This window comes from Lepisosteus oculatus, chromosome 16, assembly GCF_040954835.1.
Source record: "Lepisosteus oculatus isolate fLepOcu1 chromosome 16, fLepOcu1.hap2, whole genome shotgun sequence".
Classification (NCBI taxonomy): Eukaryota; Metazoa; Chordata; class Actinopteri; order Semionotiformes; family Lepisosteidae; genus Lepisosteus; species Lepisosteus oculatus.
The window spans coordinates 14,184,026-14,203,729 of NC_090711.1; the positions used below are offsets into that span (position 1 = coordinate 14,184,026).

General features: G+C 45.2%; 1 protein-coding gene across 4 annotated transcripts in view; it reads right to left on the reverse strand.

Moving 5' to 3' along the window:
* Nucleotides 1–2,320: 2,320 nt before the first annotated feature.
* LOC102684619 (phosphatidate phosphatase LPIN2) overlaps nt 2,321–19,704 on the reverse strand; it is a 35,411-nt gene continuing 18,027 nt past the window's right edge. For all 4 annotated transcript variants that reach the window (XM_069179347.1, XM_069179348.1, XM_069179346.1 and 1 more), the window contains 15 exons: nt 19,189–19,297; nt 15,598–16,282; nt 14,966–15,059; nt 14,209–14,396; nt 12,477–12,570; nt 12,155–12,224; nt 11,678–11,770; nt 10,666–10,739; nt 9,725–9,860; nt 8,260–8,408; nt 7,698–7,784; nt 6,974–7,126; nt 6,194–6,308; nt 5,288–5,391; nt 2,321–4,850 (listed from right to left, as the gene is read on the reverse strand). In XM_069179347.1, coding sequence (XP_069035448.1) covers nt 4,706–4,850; nt 5,288–5,391; nt 6,194–6,308; nt 6,974–7,126; nt 7,698–7,784; nt 8,260–8,408; nt 9,725–9,860; nt 10,666–10,739; nt 11,678–11,770; nt 12,155–12,224; nt 12,477–12,570; nt 14,209–14,396; nt 14,966–15,059; nt 15,598–16,282; nt 19,189–19,297 — 2,296 coding nt within the window. In that variant the 3' untranslated portion in view covers nt 2,321–4,705. The remainder of the gene's footprint in view (nt 4,851–5,287; nt 5,392–6,193; nt 6,309–6,973; nt 7,127–7,697; nt 7,785–8,259; nt 8,409–9,724; nt 9,861–10,665; nt 10,740–11,677; nt 11,771–12,154; nt 12,225–12,476; nt 12,571–14,208; nt 14,397–14,965; nt 15,060–15,597; nt 16,283–19,188; nt 19,298–19,704) is intronic.

Consider the following 19,704-nt stretch of genomic DNA (forward strand, 5'->3'; position numbering starts at 1 on the left):
AGATCAGCCTGTGTCTCCCAGTGGCTCTGGCCAGGCTGCGGTCACTGAGCCTGTCCTTTCTGGGCAGCCAGATCTAGCTGTGTGTTGCCAGGTCTGTATGTTCCTTGCTGTCTCTTACCTTGGTCAGATAGCTGGTGTGAATGATCTTTTTTAGGGTCCTTTAGTGTCCCAATGGGTAAGGAAGTTGTGTGATTGTGCTGCGATTTGCTTGATTTTCATTTTTTGGGTTGCACTGACCTGAGGCTCTTCTCTGGACTCACAGTGCCCTCCGTGGTCAATCTGTTTTTTATGTGGAACCAGTGTTGTACTGTTCTCTAATGTATATTGATTAGCAGTGGGTATTGCCCTAATTCAGCCCTGCTAAATGTTTTTCTCTGCACAGAACTCTGTTGGGCTTCGATGAGGGGTTTGTCCTATTTGTCGTGTTACATGATTATTTCAGTCAGGTGCTCAACCAAGGAATAAACTGACGACATACTTCAGGCTGAGGAAGGATGAAGCGCTGTAGGAAGACTCGGATGTGCTTCCGGTTTAAGAACTTGGAATACATCTTCAGGGCTTGATGGCAGTCTAACCGTTTTAATTTTAAAGAAACAGGTGTTTTTCAAAGGCAGCTCATGAAATTCTCTCGACAAAGCCAGGTGTAATTCAAGACTTGTCAGACAGCTGGCAGATGGCATTTGACAGGTGCAGTCAAGGAATAAAGCCATAACATAATATCCCACAGGTAACTATCGCAAGCTCAGTGTTCCTTATGAAAACATTTTAACATCAGACACCTGTGTGGGCAGAAACTACAGCGGTGATACATCACTCTCACTCTTATATCAAGTAATCAATCTTATTGTCATCCGCATAGCAATGACACCAAGTCCGTGACGCTGAATAATTTCACCAACAGGAAGTTGGTAAACAGGAAAAAAAACCCGAAAGTCCCATCACACAACCCTGTGAAACACCTTCTGTAAGCAGGACAACCTCGATTTAAAACAGCCAAGATTTCCAAAGTGGATCCTGGCAATCGGATGGGAGCCAGTCAAGTAAAAGGATGTCCCTGCCGTGATCCGGAGCGCATTGTCCATGCAATCCAGCAGGAATGCCATGATTCACAAGCTCAAAAGCTGCACTTTAAGTCTAGAAGAAGAACACCATTACATTTTTTCTCATTTGCTCAAACTCAATTCCTGACAATGTCAAAAGCAATCGACACACATCCCCAAACTCAATTTTACTTTGCAAAATAACACAATATTCAAAACGACCCTAAGACACTCGGAATATTTACCACCATATTTACTACCAAAAACAGAACAACAATATTGGCAAATCAGAAGCTCAATTTTGAACAGCTCCATGCATAATCCTATGTACTGACATCAATCCTTCAGGCCACAAGGGGCACTGTGCTGTCAAGAGAGCAACAATTCCCATCCTCCATCTCACCTTGGTGGTGCTCAGCCAGGTGTGTGCTGCTGTTTGGTGAATCCAGGTGATCACTGACACAACCCAGGCTTGAGCCCATAACATCTGACCCATGGAGCTCAACTGCTCTCAAGACAGGCACTGTTGAGGTGTAATAGCAGCAGATGTTCAGCCAACAGAAACGAGGAGAAACAGAAGGTGAGGTCAGGACCTGGGTATTAATATGATGGATTTTCGTGAAGGGAACTGGTGGCGAACGAGACTATAGAACTTAACTCAAGCCTCTCGGTAAGTGTGAAGGATTTTTCTGGCTTCATGATAACGCCTCTAGGCCAGTAGATAAACAGTTCGCCCCATCTACCTCCACACATTATGGCTTATTTAAAAAAAAAACTTTGTAAAATTGAAATGTGAATACACATTGAACCAGAATATAATGTAAATTTTGTTTACAATGCCATGGAATAAACATTTTACAGTATTTGCATTATGGGTGCCTGTCCTTCCATCCATTTTCTGTCTGCTTTACCTAATACTTTGGGGGAGCTGAAGCCCATCTTGGCAAGAAACGGGATACACTCTGGACAGGACATCTATCACCGGGCACACACAGACACAAGCATTCACACACTCGCACCATTATTTTTGAACTATACCAAAATTAGGCACCTCCGGGGATAAGGGCTGAATTAAGTTATAACATCATCAGATTAGGAAGGTAAAGACAAAGGTGATGCTACACTGGGACATGCTATTTTGCCTTCAGTTTCTTACAGACAGGCCCTGCATGCATGTTCAACTACTGTTCATTTCTACAACCCAGAAATCAAGAGGTCTGTCTAACTGTAGCCAGGAGGATTTTATACTGAATGTGTGATAAAAAGAAAACAATGCTGTCTTTCTTTAATCAAAGTTTATTACTCAAGAACTTAGAAAATGAATATATATAAACTGTGAAAAGTATCAGAAAGAAGAAAAAATAAATAAAAAGGAGATTCAGTAATCAAAAACAGAACATCTAGCACAAGCTAAGGAATACAGTATAACAGAATATTTCCTTTTTTTTGCATATGAAATTTTAGTAAACATTGAAAACAGTTTACCCAGAGCCAGTTCACCGGACTGAACAACTTTTCTGTTAGTGTCAAAATTGTATTCATAGACTTAAATGTGCAACCCTGCGCAAAGAAATCACTCTTGAATCTACATTTTCCGCAGTTACAAGAAAAAGAAATGTTCAGTACCTGGACAGTCCTTCCCGTCTGAATGACAACAAAGAAGTCAGCCTGACAACAGCAGTGGCTGCACAAATAGTGGAATCCATTCAGTCCACGATCATGTTTGTTGAACTATAGTTATTGGTCAATGAACTCTTCCTTGTTCTCAAAGTGTAAAGGGGGTCAATACTTGTGTCTTTTCTTGCCAGAGAAATCCTGGATTCAGCTTCCCAGTGCATCAGATATTTCCACTCTCAGTATTTCTCCTCTAAGGAGGAAGGCAGCCCCCCACAACACAACAGGGAGAGATCACACTTGCTGAAGCCCACTGCACGCAATCTTTCGATAGTTCTTAAAATGACAATCTCGGGATGGGAACACGTTTGAAAGGCTGTCCTTGTTTTGCAAACTCTTCTGACATCGTCTCACACAAGAAGAAGAGTCCTCCGCTTTACACACCAATGCAATACAGCTGCGTTTGAAATAAAGCCCTTTATTGCGATAGTCTCATGAACTCATGGTCTTGAGCTCGTACAGTAAAGCAGGCTGGAAACACAGCAGTCCCGCACAGAGCTGGCTCTTGCTCCGGCTCCCTGGGATGTGTCCCTGAGAGTATCCGATGTGGATTTGGGGGCTGGTTTGATGCGCACACCAGTGTCGGCATCACTAGGTACTTTTATCGACAGCCTCGCATCTCCACTTCGATCCCTGCAGTTTAGTCAAGCTTATGCTTTGGCTTTACAAAACGGCACAGGTGAAGGTCTTCAGACAAGAGATGTTTTCACTACAGCTCCAGTCTTTGCTGCCAATTTAACCAAATTTAGTCGTTTTATCTCGTCAATTCTGCACATTGAATCCTCTTGCTGGACCCTGCGGACGTACTCTACGAGTGTAGCAGGTAGCATGGCAGTTGTGCAGGAAAAACGATTCACCTTTCATAAAGAAACCAGACTACAGAGTCGATCCACGAAACTTTCCGTCTCGGTTTACCTCAAACCAAATTGTTACTGTATCTTCAGACCTGTGCAACAAGTCTGCTTCAGGATTAGACATCAACATACTTTCAACTGAACAAAAGGGCAGCAATTATGGAACATTGTGCGTATTTATTTCTCAGGAATAGTAGTTTATTGTAGCAGCGCCAGAGAGCGTACATCCATTTATGTTCTGTGCCAGTATTGGGGAAGAAAGGCTCAGACCAGTTGTTCTGTTTGGCCCAGTTTCTTTGTGTAGCCATTTTCTTTAGATTTTTAGCAAGATGTTTTATAGCATTTATATTATTTTATAGCATTTCCAAGAAAAAGTTTCACTCATTCATTTCAATTCATGAGACTGGAATCTCATTCATCAATTATTCTTCGTTTGAGCAGAACGTAGAGCAAAAACGATAGTTAAAGACTGGGACTACACTCGTGTACTGACTCATAGACAGTTTTGTGAACTACTTACAAAACTGTAAGTAGGGGGGGAATCACTTAATACACTTTAAAACAATCCCGACAGATGGTATAAAAGTATTATACCAAGGATTTTTTGCACCTACTTTCTGCTTCTGTAGAGGCTACTGATACGAAACAACAACCTTTTATACATCCCAAAACAATTCAGTTTCAGTAAAAAAAAAGGTGCTATCTGTAAAACAAACCTGAAAACCTGGGATTGTCAACAGCAAAAAAACAACTCTTGCCTGTCTACTGCAGGAGATAAGACACAGGAAGGTCAACACACCACTGTCCCTGGTGGGCTGGGCAGTACAGACTGAAGGAGAGAGGCAGGAGATTGCTCTCGGGCCAAACCGACATATCTGCCCTGTTGCGGCCAAAAAGTTCCACCTCTCTGAGGACCTGGATCCAGTTCAGAGCCTTTGTCTGTTTTTCTGTGGGCTTTCTGGGCTGTCGCGGACAGAAGAGCTGCAAGCAGCATGCTGGGAAAAAAACAACAACTTATGAGGCCTCACTGAGATTCCTCAGGACAGTGACCCCTGGAGACCTGCAGCAGGGGAACGGAGACTGGGGGGACAGCCCGTGGCCGCACAGGACTACAGGAGGGGTGGCACAGACAGAAGACTACTGAAGGTCGCGGAGGTCGAGGGCTGGCAGAGGCTCTCTCCAGTAGGAAAACTGGCTGAAGTCTGGGCAGTCGAAGGATGAGTTCCTGCCCTTAATGAGCACGGGGAAAACATGCTCCACGAGCTCACTCAGACGAGAGTACCTGAGACGCAGAAAGAGAGACCACAGGTTAATCAAACATGAACCCCTCAGCTTGTTAAATAAATGTTATACTCCTAGCCTAGCTCCACTAGTGACTCATTGTGTGTTTCTCTGCTGGAGTAACTCTGTTTTTTGCATAGAATAGAAAAAGAGGTTTGTGCTGCAGTATTAGTATTAGTAGTATTAGTTAGTAGCACATTAGTCTCTGTAGGTTTCTTTGCATATCATGGACAAAGTTATCATCCTCATATCCTAGCTAGGTCATCCTAGTGGGATAATCCATTGGGAGTCAAAGTGACAGATAAACATAAAGAAACACTTTAAAACACAGCTCACGGTCTAGGTATGACAAGGACAGGTGGGGATACTTATCACACATGCAGCTGCAGATTTAAGTCATTATACCGAGAGCCTGACTGAGAACAGCCAGATGCTTACGATGACTTGTTGCCCTTGGTTTGCTCTTGGATCAGCTCTCCCTTGGGATTGACAGTGAAGATCCTCGACTCTGAAACTCCTACCTGCTTGTAGGCGTAAACATCCTGAGTGGAAAGATGAGAAAATCAGTTCTGAGCAGAAGTGGAAAACTTAGGATGTAAAAACACTACTGGATGACAGGAGCCCTCATTTGCTTGCTAGTAGCTTATTGAGCCAAGGATCTATATCCATCCAGTCACCTGTTGAGGATCTCTTGTGTCCTAAAATGATGAATTCACTAAAACACCATATTCATTATGTGCTATATTCACTGATGGTTCAACAAAACCTTTACTCCAACTGTATCCTTTCAAACTGCACACAGAGCTGCGCTGCTTTTAAGCTCTTCCCTCACAGGCATGAAGCAGGACTGCTAAATGCATGTTCAACAAGCACAAGAGACATCTTGGAAAACAGCTTTGACATTCAACGACAAGTAATGCTGAGTAGAAAAAATGATTGTTTCTTCACAACAATATGTAAACATTAAGAATGTATTAGATATCACCAAAATGTCACTCTACATAACATTATTTCAAAGCCATTGGTAACTAAGAACTCGCACAGTGTTTATTTAGAGTACACCAGACGAGATGATGACCACAGCAACACTAAAGACAAGGACAGCAGCCAGTTCATTTTTCCAGCCATTGAAAATGCAGAGCGAAGAGCCGGGTGAATTCCACCCACAATGATAACTGAAAATCCAAGTTGGAACTCAAGCTGAGAATTTCAAACGTATAAGATGCCAGATAATGAAGCTGAAATACAGAACAGCACCCCACAATCTCTGCTCGGTGACACGGCGCCCCCTACAGGCTCCTCTCAGACCGAGAACCCCCTGAGCAGCCCAGAAATCCAGCTTACATTGGGCCTGTTGCCAAAGGCTGCATAGAAGGGCTGCTTCTGTGGGCTGAAGAGGTTCTTGATGTCCGTCAGACAGGCGATTTTAAAGACTTCTGGCTTCTTTTCTATCACCTCCCTGTCATGAACAAAAGGCAAAAGAGATCAGTAGTTTGTGGGGAAGCCGCGGTATTCTCAATTGCTGCCCCTGTCACAACAGAGAGCCAGACGTGGTGAATTTGACCCTCAATCATCCCTTCAATATCACAGCTGCAGTCAACAATGTTGAACTAGACTGTGTTTAATATGTAAAAGAGAAGAGAAACACAAGAACACCCAAAGAAGGCTCCACTGCCCAAACGGTGCGTTTTTCTTCACTTTTCAGCATGAAATAAACCTGTACTTGTTCCTTTGCGGCCTACGCATGCTGACACATCTCCCTACTTAGACTGTATTTACTTGATTTAAGAATTAAATGCATTTTCTGAACATGATCCTCTTGCCCACATGTTCTTCTAAAAGTTGCCCTGGGCTCTGCAGAGAAATGAAGTTTTATCTGCGCTGATCTTCGGAGGAAAAACTGAAAATGAAAGAAACATCACCTGCAAGCATATCTTTTTAAAGCAGTCCGTTAAATCTGTTCATCAGATGCTTAAAGCCCAGAAGAAGATACAACTAATATTCTGAAGAATTCATGATCACAGATTCCCTCTTCAGCCCTGAAGCAGAGATCTCGGTTCAGGACAGACGAGGACGGTCAGCACCGCGCCAGCCCCTCCAGGAGGGCAGGTGTGGGCAGCTCACCTGTGCAGGGCGGAGAACAGGCTGCTTGGAGCCAGCAGCACGGGGCCTTTGGGCAGGACGGCACCCCTGTCGTTCACCCACTGCAGGTAGCCCTTGGTGATGTCAGCCATGCCAATAGCTCGTGCTGAGCAGTACAGGAACTTGTAGCCATTCCTTGGCAGAAAACAAATGCAAGGCTCTGTTAGTACACAGGGCTGATGGGCTGTTTGGGCACAGAGTATTTCTCTCAAACAAGGTTACTTGCTAATTTTTCATCCATCTATTCTCAGAAAGCTGCTTGTCCTGGTGAGGATCACAGCAAGCCACAGCAGATCTCGGAAGCAGGAGGCACAGTGCAGGACCACAGTGGGATACCAACCGCACAGTCATGGAGAAAAGGAAGAACTTACAGCGTGTCGTTGGGAGATCGGAGGAAACTCATGTGAACATGGGGATAACAGGCAAACTGTACACAGACACCCGAAGCAGTATGTGCTTGCTCTGAGTCAACAGCACGCAGCATCACAGCACTGAGCTGTCCTCGACTGCTTAACAAGTTGGTGCAATGCATATAGCTGCAAACCTCATTATAGTACCATATTCTTTGGATTAGTTTTGGATCAACAGTGAAGCCCGGGTTTCGGCTGAGGAGCAAATCAATGATTGAACAGATCTAGTAAAACACAGCACACTGATAAGGTCAGTCGTGCCTCCGTGCAGTGGATGCAGATTCCTGGACACTCACTGGTGGATTTTGTGGAACAGCTTGGCAACGCCTCGGTGAGTCCAGTCTTTTCCCAGTTGAGGAAGGATGTGGCCCAGGGCATCGGATCTGTAATGCGGAGAAGATCACTTTATTGGCCATATACAATTTCTGGACATTAGGAATTTGTCTTTTCGCATACCCTAGCTTGCTGGGACACAGACGGGGAGAGAAGCTTGGGGTCAGAGCGCAGTGTCAGCCACCTGTACGGCGCTCCTGGAGCAGTTGGGGTTAAGGGCCTTGCTCAGGGGCCCCAATGGAGTTGGATTCCTCTGCCGGCCGTGGGATTTGAACCGGCAGCCTTCCAGCCACAGGCGCAGATCCTTTGCCACAGTGCCACCACTCCGCCCCAGCAGATAAAACTCAGATACTCAGGGGTACAGACTCGTGATGGCAAGTACCAGGGTTTTACTGCACATTGTTCTGCTGTTCTTTACTTTAATTTTCCTTCAAGCTTTTGAAAGCATGAAAAAATCCTTAACTTTACTTACCACGCATCTTTCATTGAGACCCGACAGAACAAGAGCCAAGAACTTTCACTCACTTGGTGATGGTGCCATCGATGTCGGAGATGATGATTTTGTCATCCCAGTTCCAGAGGTAGATGGCGGCCTCACACCGACAGGTGCCCTGGTACTGAGTGGTCACGCTGAACACAATCTCGTTCGCCCCCTCTCGCAGGTTCAGGCGGGCCTGCGCAGGACGACAAGTGGAATTACAGCAACACTCCCATGACCCATCAGTAGTCACAGGTTACATGTGGTTACATTGGCAGAGCTAGAGGAGGAGTCAGTGGGACCTCACTGCAGCCCCCCACATCAAAACATGGGCTCTCTAAGGCAGCATGACACAGTGAGGTGACAAGAAATTTTTATTCTCTGATACTGACTGCAATTCACTTGTAACCTTTACTAACATTGAAGGTTTGTCTCTCTCGTGGGAATCACTAGATATTCACATAGTTTCTGGAAAACTTGTAGCAATCTGACTCTGGCCTGGGGTCATTGCTCCAAACCTTGCTTGAGGAAATTTTAAACAGACACCTGCCGTTGAATGTGACACCACAGAAAGGTGAAAGCTGAAAGGTGGGACAACATCAAGAATAGCCATTGGACCATAAGTAGAATTTGGACTCTTTCACCCCCATTCATGGTGATAACATGATGAAAAATAATAAAAACCCCTGTAAAACTGTTTCAATTTGGGGCACTGTGGAAAATACACCTTGTCTATGTCTCCTTCAGTGTTCTCTGGAAGTTTCCTTACAACTAAACTCATCTCAAACCTTCACTGGACTGAGCCTTGAATCCTTGCATCCCAACAAAATAAAAGGAACTTGTCTATGGCCAAGATTAGATCTGGGGTTTGTTGTACAGACAACAAATGTAATTGAAGCTTACTTAATACATTTATGTAATTGACTAGACATTCATGAGCCACCAAAGGGACTGAAATGGAGACTCTTCTGGGCTGCAACCAACAGCAGTTGGACACGGAGCCACTGTTAACTCTAGCGAAACGCTATACTGAACAGAGCGAGCACAAGCCACACGATCGCCACTCCAGCGACCTCCAGCAGCCACACGGGCAGCGAACTGGAGTCCGGCGACTTTCATCCGGCTGACGGAGAAGGAAAATGCAACCGGACAAGTAAAGCAGCATACTGTATCATACCAAAAGGATTGCAGACTCTGGGGCGAGCGATGTCCGGAGGATGAATTTCAGATGAGCGAGTCGGCTCTATGACCGCACCAGGTTGCGGCAGGGGAGGAGGAAGGGCCCATAGAAATATTTGCACCGAGGCCCCTGACTGCCAAACTCCACCAATGAGTGGATCATGAAATTTATGAAACCATGACATGATGAGCAATAAAAATAATGAAACACTTCCTATGTTGTCTCTTGCTCAAGTACAAGCAGAGATCCAAACCAAGACGGTTAAGAAACTAGAAGGTGTTCAAGGCCCCCCAGCGTGACTGCAGCACTTTAGACGGAGTAAGGAGGCTTACGATCTGCTCCGAGGTGAGACGCAGGGACTTGCGGTACATCTGGCTGATGCAATGTGATGTGCTCATGGGCTGTCCCGGCCGCAGTTCCCTGGCTGATCCCAAGTCGTCCTCGCTGGACGAGCCGTCCTGCTTAGCCCTAAGACAACGGGGACGAGAGCCGGTCAGTCCGGGCTCAAGAACTGCAGTCGTACGACTTCCTCCAGCTCTGAAACCACACGTCTGCCCAAGACGGGGACGGTCAGCCCTGGTCTTGGAGAGCAGGTGCGTCTGTAGGTTCTCTTTCCATTTCAACTCAGCATTAACAACCTGCATCAGCTCATTTAAAGAGAGGAATTTCAGTTACTCCCAGCTCTTTAGGTGCAGCTGCTTTGAAGAGCTCTAGAATACCTGCAGACACACTGGTCCCCCCAGGACCAGGACTAGACACTCCTGGCCTTGTGGTATACAAGACACTGTATACTAGACACTGGCTTGGTCTGCAAATAAAAGGCAGGAATCAGCCGATTCAGAATAGAGGGTCTTGTGTACATCTGCAGCTGTACTCCGAACCACCTTAGATGGTCAAAAACACTCTCGCACTGTCAGGAGAATGTTTTTGACTTGCAAAAAAAAAATAATTTGGCACATGGTACTAAAAAATGCTTTGTGAAGTAACTCTAGATCCTACAGTGAATAAGAGCTGTCAGGAGAGGGAGGGGAGACACCCTATGCTGGCTTTCACATTTTTCAGATATGCCCACAATAGGAAACACTGATTAAAAAAAAAAAAGCTTTTTTAAACTTTTTGACTTTACAAATATCCCAACAGCATTTGCGGAGATAAAGAGTGCAGACAATTTATCAAGGTTAGGCCCGTGGCCCGGAGCTCAGAGCATGATCAGACTGAGGAGACACTGGGGACACAGAGACCCCTCCAGCAGTACAGAGTGCGCAGTGCTCACTGAGAGGAGGTGGCTCCCCCATCAGCCACGGCCGTCCTCATCTGCTCTCCGGTCTTGCCTTCCTTCGACTCGGGCTGAAAAAACAGGATCTGCAGTCAGAACTGAAATGTCCTACACGTTTTCCTGCTGCTTCTCTTCAGTCTGCTTGTACTACTGGGCTCAATTCGTTAGCCATGTTTCTTGATGACCAATGTTCAGCTAGGTTGAGATGTCTCCTTCTCAGCTGGCCACTTCCTTGACATTGTGGATAAACTGGTTCAATTCAGTAAGACATTAGTTACATATGTAACTCCGAGTTCCCTGGAATAAAAAGACAAGTGCCTGCTGCTCTCCAGCATCAGAACCATGTACTGTACCCACGCTCTCTGCAATTGTGCCTGATTTTGTCATTTGTTGTGTTAATTAGCTTCATCTTTAAGGGGAACCAACTACTATGGAGCCCAGCAGCCAACTGCACCAGTGACAGTCTGAAGACAGCTGTCAAGGAAAAGCAGCCTGTCCAGCACTACTTCAGTTACAGGCTCCATCCCTCAGATCCTCCTCTGAAAGATGCTCTCAGAAACTACTGGCATTGGGATAAGATAAGATCACTTAATTGGCCATATACAATTTCTTGTATTAGGAATTTTTCTTTTTCACATACTCAACTTGCTTTCCATGAGACACACGGACAGGGAGAGACGCTTGGGGTCAAAGCGCAGGGTCAGCTATTTATACGGCGCCCCTGGAGCAGTTGGGTTTAAGGGACTTGCTTAGGGGCCCAACGGAGTAGGATTCCTCTGCCTGGCTGCGGGATTTGAACCGGCAACCTTCCAGCCACAGGCACAGATCCTTAGCCACAGTACCATCGCTCCACCCAATGGATGGATGGGTAGCTCAACTAATATCAACACATGATCCAACAGGATGGGAAACATCCTGTTAAAGCACTCTTTTCCTGTGCCGATTATTGCTGGACATGAAGGCCTGGTATTCCCGAGCTGTGAAGAGCAGTGAGGTCCCAGTCCTGTACCTGTTTAGTGTCCAGATCTCTCCGACGCCAGGAAAACCACCACCTTCCAGACTTCTTTGGCATCTTGTTCTTCACTAGCTTGTCCACAGCACTCTGCACAGGGGGAGAGGGTGAGAGTCTCAGTGCAGGGCATGGTGAGGCAGAGCCCACTCATGACAGAATTGTTTTCAAACTTCTGTTTATACTAAAGCAACAAACTGCCCAGGACAACTACAAGACCTGGAAGATGGTATTGGGAAAGCAAAGTCGAAACTGTTTTTTTTGCTTTCCAGTCGAGCAATTTGTATTTGCAACCATGCGATTTGATATGACTGAGGAGTACAGTATAATACAAAAGTACATTTTTAGTAAATCCATGTATAGATTTGATGACATCGGAAGAAAAACACTTTGGTTTTAACCCGGGGCTTTCGACATCATTTGTTTCTCAGAGAAATGATGCCTTGTCTGTTTTTTAGGTTCAAGCAGCGACAGTACCTTTGGCAGGGTCTTCTGGAAAGCCTGCATTGACAGAATCATTGGTGCAGCAACAGCCCAGTTATAATACCTGAAAAGAAAAAAAACTTGTTTTGAAAATGAATTTGTCACCTGAGACCAAAACCTACTTCACAGAGGACTACTCAACAATTGCCAACCTGAAAAACAAAAAATCCCTTAAATACTTTTGTTTTGCCTAAATCATCTAATTCTGATAAACCAAGAAATATGAGCAGGTGACAGAGAATGCCTCGAAGTCTGGATATTCAAAATAAATTTAATGAATATACTATTTTGTTTATAATTCTTGCAAAAGACTGACTTCGAGTTGATGCAGATGACAAGATTGGGGTCCTCAATGATTCCAGGGTTCTGTACAAAGTCCTGGAAGCTGACCAGGTGCTCCATAAATTTCTCTGAAACAAAGAAGAAAAGGAAAACTTAAATTAAACAATTTAACCAATTCAGAGAGCTAACAAACATGACACTGTTGCCGAGAACTTCTGTGCACTTTTGCACAACACTAATGTGACTCAGTCTGGACACAACGCTTCTTTTCAATTCATTATTTTAATTAATACCTTTTTAAAAACCGGTATCTTTGTCTCATTCCTTGAATGTAGGTTTCATTATGATCAAAGATCAGAAACACTTGCCCACTTCTGAGAGACCGGTGAAGTGAAGGCCAGATCAGTTTGATCATCACAAACAGTGTGCAAATGTCTAATCCCAGGACTGAAAAGACTAGCACAGGTGCAATGGGGAACTCAATATGCATCTTAGCCAGCAGCCATATCACTCTGCAACTCACAACTGCCAACCCACTGAAGCTAAGCAGGTGTGAGCCTGCTCAGTACCTGGATGCGAGACCTAAGGTTGCTGCTGGAAGAGGTGTTAGTGGGGCCAGCAGGGGGCGCTCACCCTGCGGTCCATGTGGGTCCTAATGTCCCAGTATAGTGACGGGGACACTATACTGTAAACTGGCACCGTCCTTCAGATGAGATGTAAAACCGAGGGCCTGACTCTCTGTGGTCATTAAAAATCCCAGGGCGTTTCTCGAAAAGAGTAGGGGTGTAACCCCAGCATCCTGGCCAAATTTCCCATTGGCCCTTACCAATCATGGCCTTCTTATAATCCCCATCTATGAATTGGCTTCATTACTCTGCTCTCCTCACAATGATAGCTGATGTGTGATGAGCGTTCTGGCGCACTATGGCTGCCATCGCATCATCCAGGTGGGGCTGCACATTGGTGGTGGTGGAGGGGAGTCCCCATTACCTGTAAAGCGCTTTGAGTGGAGTGTTCAGAAAAGCGCTATATAAGTGTAAGCAATTATTATTATTATTATTATTATTATCTTGGTAAGGCAAAAATCATGCAATCATTTATTTTTAGGGCTTTATTAGGATGCTCCCGACTGAAGTGATTAACACATCAGGCAGAAGAACAGCTGCAAAACTCTGTACTGATTCTCCTGGTGAGAAAGAGGAATCCTTCATGCACACTCCAGGTTTTGGTTTTGGTAAAAACCAAACTGTTCTAAGGCAAAACAATACTTATAGACTGTAGGCTGAACAGTCTGACAACCAAGGCAAAAGCAATTCAAAGCAAAAACCCCTCTGTCATCAATTGTAACTCCGCTGACTAAACCAGTCTGGATATCAGTTATACACAGTGGGTGTTCCAACTGATCGAGACCGGATGCGATTATACAAAAGCTGAAGAGTGTGCATTTTCTGCATAAGTATCCTTTTCTATAAACCCAAAGGTAAGGTAAGGTGGGGGTTTCTCATCACAGTAACACTTCCTGCTTTTAAGAGCTCCAACATTAAGCTGGACTTGCACTGGGCCTTCCAATTTAGGAAGTAGCAAAGCAAATTCTTCCTTGGAGTTGGTCCCCTGTCCTTGACTGTATTCATTCTAACTTAGCTACTTAATTTGCACAAACAAGTTGTTAAAGTGATAAAAAGAAAGTGAATTTAAATCTCCTGGTTGACCACATTGTCACCTGGCTGTTTCAATGACAGCTGACTCTGCCTCTGCCTCTACGCTACCTTTGTTGATGAGGCTGGTATCAACCACCCTGCCACAGAGCGACATGGTGACCTCAGGCATGTCGCTCGTGGAGTCGGACAGGTACTCGGTGCCGCTGTCCATAGCCCCGCTGCCCACCGACTGTGGCGACTGGGTACCGGACAGCGATCCTCGGTCCGCCCCCCCCCGCACGCCCATCTCACTGTCACTGCAAACAGGAAACAAGAAACAGGAAATGGTCACCCCTCATACGTGGCCGTAGTCAGTATCTGAGAGTGGAACATCGTTTGGATTGTAACATTATAGAGGGTGGTTGTAAATAAGTAATTAATAAGGTTGTAAAAAAGTAACTTTCGTTCCTTTTTTCTGAAAAAAACTACTTTTCGGACAATATGGACTCCTAAAGGTCTTTAAGTGCTTAAGATGATTTGCGTATTTTTAATTCAAATTACCAGCTCAATTAAGAAATTCCAATCCAAGGTGTAATGAAATCCAAGACACTGCTGCTCTTGGGAATGGGATTTACCGATCCCTATCCTAAAAAATAATATTCAAGACCACCTCCAGCCAGCCAGCACAGAAATGAAATTCTCCGAAAAAATGTTACAAAACAGTAGGGCCTTAAATTTCCAAGAATAAGCAGAACCGGACTTGAGTCGAGCCGTGTCCTGAGTCCGGGCCTCGAGTCTCTGCAGGAAATGCAGAGTCTGCTCACAAACTGCCCCCTCGGCCACAGGACCACAGGCGAGGAGTGAAGGCAGCAGTGGGGGGCCGTACCTCTTGGGGAAGTACAGGGCTGCCACCTCCGGGTTCAGGCTGGTCAGGTCATCCAGGTAGATGTCTGCAGGGCCCAGGTGCTGGCTGCGTTTACCTGAGGGGGAAGAAGGTTCAATCATCGTCTTGAACCAACAGCAAAGCAGCTTCCGCTGGGAGGAAAGACATACTTTTAGGCATCATCTTCAGCAAGTCTGTCAAAACTACTAACCAACGAGGAAGATGAACTGGCAGCAAACGCATCTGGCAGCCAGGCTGCTCGGAAAGCTCTCCAACACCAGAGCCACACGGATTCACCTGAGCCACAAGAGCTCACCCTAGTTTCAGCTGCATTAAGGGGACTAGAGAGCAAGTCCCAGCACAAAGGGTGAGGAATTGTCTTCACATGACTGTCAAGGAATTGAGTCTGTCTGTAATTCCAGATGCCGATTTAAATCTGTGGCCTTTCTCAATGTTTAATTTTACTGCCTGCTTTGTGTTTGATCTTTTCCGCACACATTGACTTGGCAGATTGTTATGAAACGTACAGAGTTAAGTATGATTAGATACTCTTGGCCTTCTCAGCATGCTTCTTGACATTCCAGACACAACATTATGTCAGCTGAAAAAAGAAAAAGGAAGAGTGCCTTGTGTACCTTTCTTTTTCTCCTGGGATTCAGGTTTCATGGCGGTCTCCGAAGAAGTGAGCCCAGCTTCTCCCGTTGAACTCTCCCCTGGCTCACAGCTCTCTGTGACCCCGACGTTCTCCGTGGTTTGACTGCTCTGGGGGCACACAGTCGTCTTTTCCGTCAGCCCTGCTTCACCACTCACCTCCAGCCTGTCCACACTTCCTGTCTGCCCTTCAGCACTTCCTTCTAGTGTCTTCACTGATTGGTCAGGTCTAGCATCCTGCACTGCCAAGGTCTCTGCTGAGGGCTCTGCTGTTTCAGATCTGCTTTCTTGGGCAGGCCCTGGGGTACTGATCCCCTCGGCATGTAGTGTCTCTGGCAGTGGCGGGCCTGCGTTGTCCAACTCCAGGTTGCCTGGTGCTTGTTGGAGGTCGTTTTCTCCCAGGGCAGAACATGTGGTGTGAGTGGGCTCTGGGTGCTCGTGATGTGCCCTCTCCTCTGGGATCTGAAGCCCTGGAGGTCTCACTCTGGGTTCGGGCCTCAGGACTGTCACACTGCCATCTTGTTCCAAGCTCTCCCCGGGTGCCACATCCATCTCGAAGGAGTCCTGTCGCTGGATGGCCCGGAAGTGAGTGCTCACCGAGGGCTGGATGGTCTGAGAGAACTGCTCTCCTACCTGGGCCTCTGACTTAGGTCTTTCACTCTGTTTGACCTGCAGCAGTTGAGACACGGAAGTTAAATATGCCCCCTTTGTTATTACACAACAAATGGCAATAGTTGGAAACCCTTTCTTTACATGTCATCATCTAATCAGGCTGGTTTCTGGAAGAAAAATGGATTGTGTGTGGCTCAATGGATCAAACCTATCACTTCACTCCAATGTAGCCATCGCTACCAATTAAATTTGAAATTGGCGATTAGTTGACCACAATAGGTTGGCCGACTGCTCTCTTCATTATCTTGCTTTCCAATCTCTGAGCAACTGATGATCAGCTTCTTATGCTGATAATACTCAGATCTGCATCCACACTTAACCTGACGCTAAAGTAACCGTTTCTGCACTCTCTATTTCAGTGGTTCTCAAACTATGGTACGCTGCCATGTGGTACGCCATATGACCCTAGAACTTTGTTGAGTGCACTTAAAAATTGGGAAGAGTTTTCATATTTTCTATTTGAATAAAATTAGTTTGTGTCGAATACACAGCCTACATACTACGATACAGCGCGCGCTAATACTTGAGTGGACACAAGAGCTACTATGGAATTCTATACCATTCTATAGGAATGCATGCTACGAATGTAACTGACCAATTGTATTTAAAAAAAGTGATCTCCAGCAAATAGGGAGGTAGGAGACTGTGCGTGAATTAGGAACAATGCCAATGTTGTGAGCACAGGAGAGCACAGAAATGCGTACTACAAACGCTGGCAATCTTGGGAGCTCAGGAAAGCGTGATAACAGAAAAATATTTAAGAACTGTTCTAGGTTAATTTAAGAAAAATACACCGAGCATCTCTGTGTTTCCCTCCCATTCTTTTAACTTCTGAGACGGACTCCTGAAATGGAAACGGGGATAAATGCCAGCTTGCGGATTGCTAAAGCAGGTAAGCCCCAAACTACTTGTGAAGAACTTTGTTTACCGTTGGCAAAAGGGCTGACACGTATTATGTGTGAAGAAAAGGCTGCTAAACAGCTCGACCTGCTGCCCCCCCCCGAAAGACAGTCACTCGTAGAATTATTGATATGGCGGATGATATCAAAAGGACGCTGATAGAGCGCGTTAAGATGAGCAGATGCTTTTCACTGCAATTAGATGAGTCTGTAGATGTCGTTGATTTGGCCAGTTTACTCGTTTATGTTCGATACGAGTTTGAGGGCATGTCCCATGAGGACTTTCTGTTCCATAAGCCGCTACCAACAGGAACTGCAGGAGAGCAGCTTCTGAATGAATTTATCGAAGAGAATGGCCTCGACTAGATAAAATGCGTCTGAGTTTGTACAGACTGTGCTACAAAGATGACAAGCCGACGCACAAGTAGTTGCACGAATTAGAGAGGTTGCTCCAGATATGAAGTGGACGCACTGCAGCATCCACTGCGAGGCCTTGGTCGTCAACAAAATTTAAACGATTAAAATCTGTTTGACTCTGTTGTGTATTGTATCAAGGCTCGACCAATGAATTCCCTTCTGCTTTGCTCGACTAAACAGGCTCACCCCTCTCGCTGAAATGGTGCTTTTTCATTATTTATTTTTAATTGCTGTTGTTCCTGTTGTCATTCTGTAAAGCGCTTTGAGAAGCCACCTTTAAAAGGTGCTATATCAAATAAAGTTTATTTTAATATTTATTACATGTGTATGCGAGTGTGTGCGCACACGGGCGCTCATGTTGGTCATTGTGATTTTCTGGGGTTCCTTTAAGAAGATGAGTTGTAGGTGGTACTTGGATGGTTTGGTTTGATCAGGGGTGGTACTTGGTCCAAAAAGTTTGAGAACCACTGCTCTAATTGCATCTCTGATGTAAAAACCTATCTGACTCAAATTTGCTTAAACTGCAACCATGCTGAAGTCATTCTGCTCGGCACCTCACAGCAACTATGTAAAACCAATGCAGGAATCCTATCCTAGGATGGATTTGATTCTGGCTTGACTTCTAACCCTCATGTGAAGAATATTGTAAAAATATAATTCTTTTCAATACCACCAGACTGTTGATTACTGCAACACCCTAACCTACCCGGGTATTTATATCCACACTGTACAAACTCCAATATGTTCAGAATTTGACAGCCAGAATGCTGAGCAGGTTGCATGCAAGCCATCACATTACCCCTGTCTTGGAGTCTTTGCACTAGGTTTCTATTAGGTTCGGGGTCAACACCATCCTCATACTCACCAATAAGGCTGTACATGGCTTGGCACCTCAGTACATTGGGTAGACATATCTGTGTACTGCTCATCTCGCAACCTTTTTTCATCTCACTTTTTTATATGTTCTCCAAGCTCATCTACACTCATGGGTGAAAGGGACTTCTCTTGCTACAACCCAAATCTCTGGAATTCAATCTCCAAGAATGTCTGAGTACCCATTTAAATCCGTCCTCAAAACATTTATTTTCAGAAAGGCATTTAATTAGCGTCTGTGTCTTCTCTATTTTCTAATGATCTTGTATTTTCTGCTGCACCTCTATCTGCTCGTGTTCCTAATAAGCTCATTTTGTAATCTGCTATCCTTATAACTTTTCTTACACTTACCGGAAAAGGTGCTACTTTTAAAGTTGCAATATAATATAAAGTTTAATATATCATTAACTTACGATCAGCTGTAAAAATGCAGATGTAAACACGGACGCCCTCAATTTCAAGAAAGCGTATTCACTAATTTAATACATGTGTTATAAATATTGCTAAATGATATAGCAGCTTGTGGAAGTTAAGATGGTCTAGTGAATCAACTGGTTTAAGGAACAGGTTGTCTGCAATTTTGTGACAAGGTTGTGGTACACTCATGGGCTGACAATTACAGTGGGTGGAACCAGTTTGTTCAAACAGGGCTGGGAGGTAGAAAGATCTGCAGTGACCTGACCCAGATCTTTCTTGTTCCTCAGGGCTGCTTACCTTCGGGAAGCGGCCCCAGGCCCACTGCATCTGGGGCCCCATAGACTCCTGTGGGCGGACCAGCAGCTCTGAATCACTTTTGGGGGATGAGGGTCGGCTCTGGAACACGCTAGAAGAGAGAGAAGTATTGACTTGAGAATACCAAACCCCAGATTCAAGGTCCGTGCTTGCAGCCACCTGCTGCCATTTAATAATAATAATGGCTTACACTTATATAGCGCTTTTCTGGACACTCCACTCAAAGCGCTTTACAGGTAATGGGGATCCCCTCCACCACCACCAATGTGCAGCCCCACCTGGATGATGCGACGGCAGCCATAGTGCGCCAGAACGCTCACCACACATCAGCGATCAGTGGGGAGGAGAACAGAGTGATGAAGCCAATTCACGGATGGGAATTATTGGGAGGCCATGATTGGTAAAGGCCAATGGGAAATTTGGCCAGGACGCCAGGGTTACACCCCTACTCTTTTTGAGAAATACCCTGGGATTTTTAATGACCACAGAGATTTTACA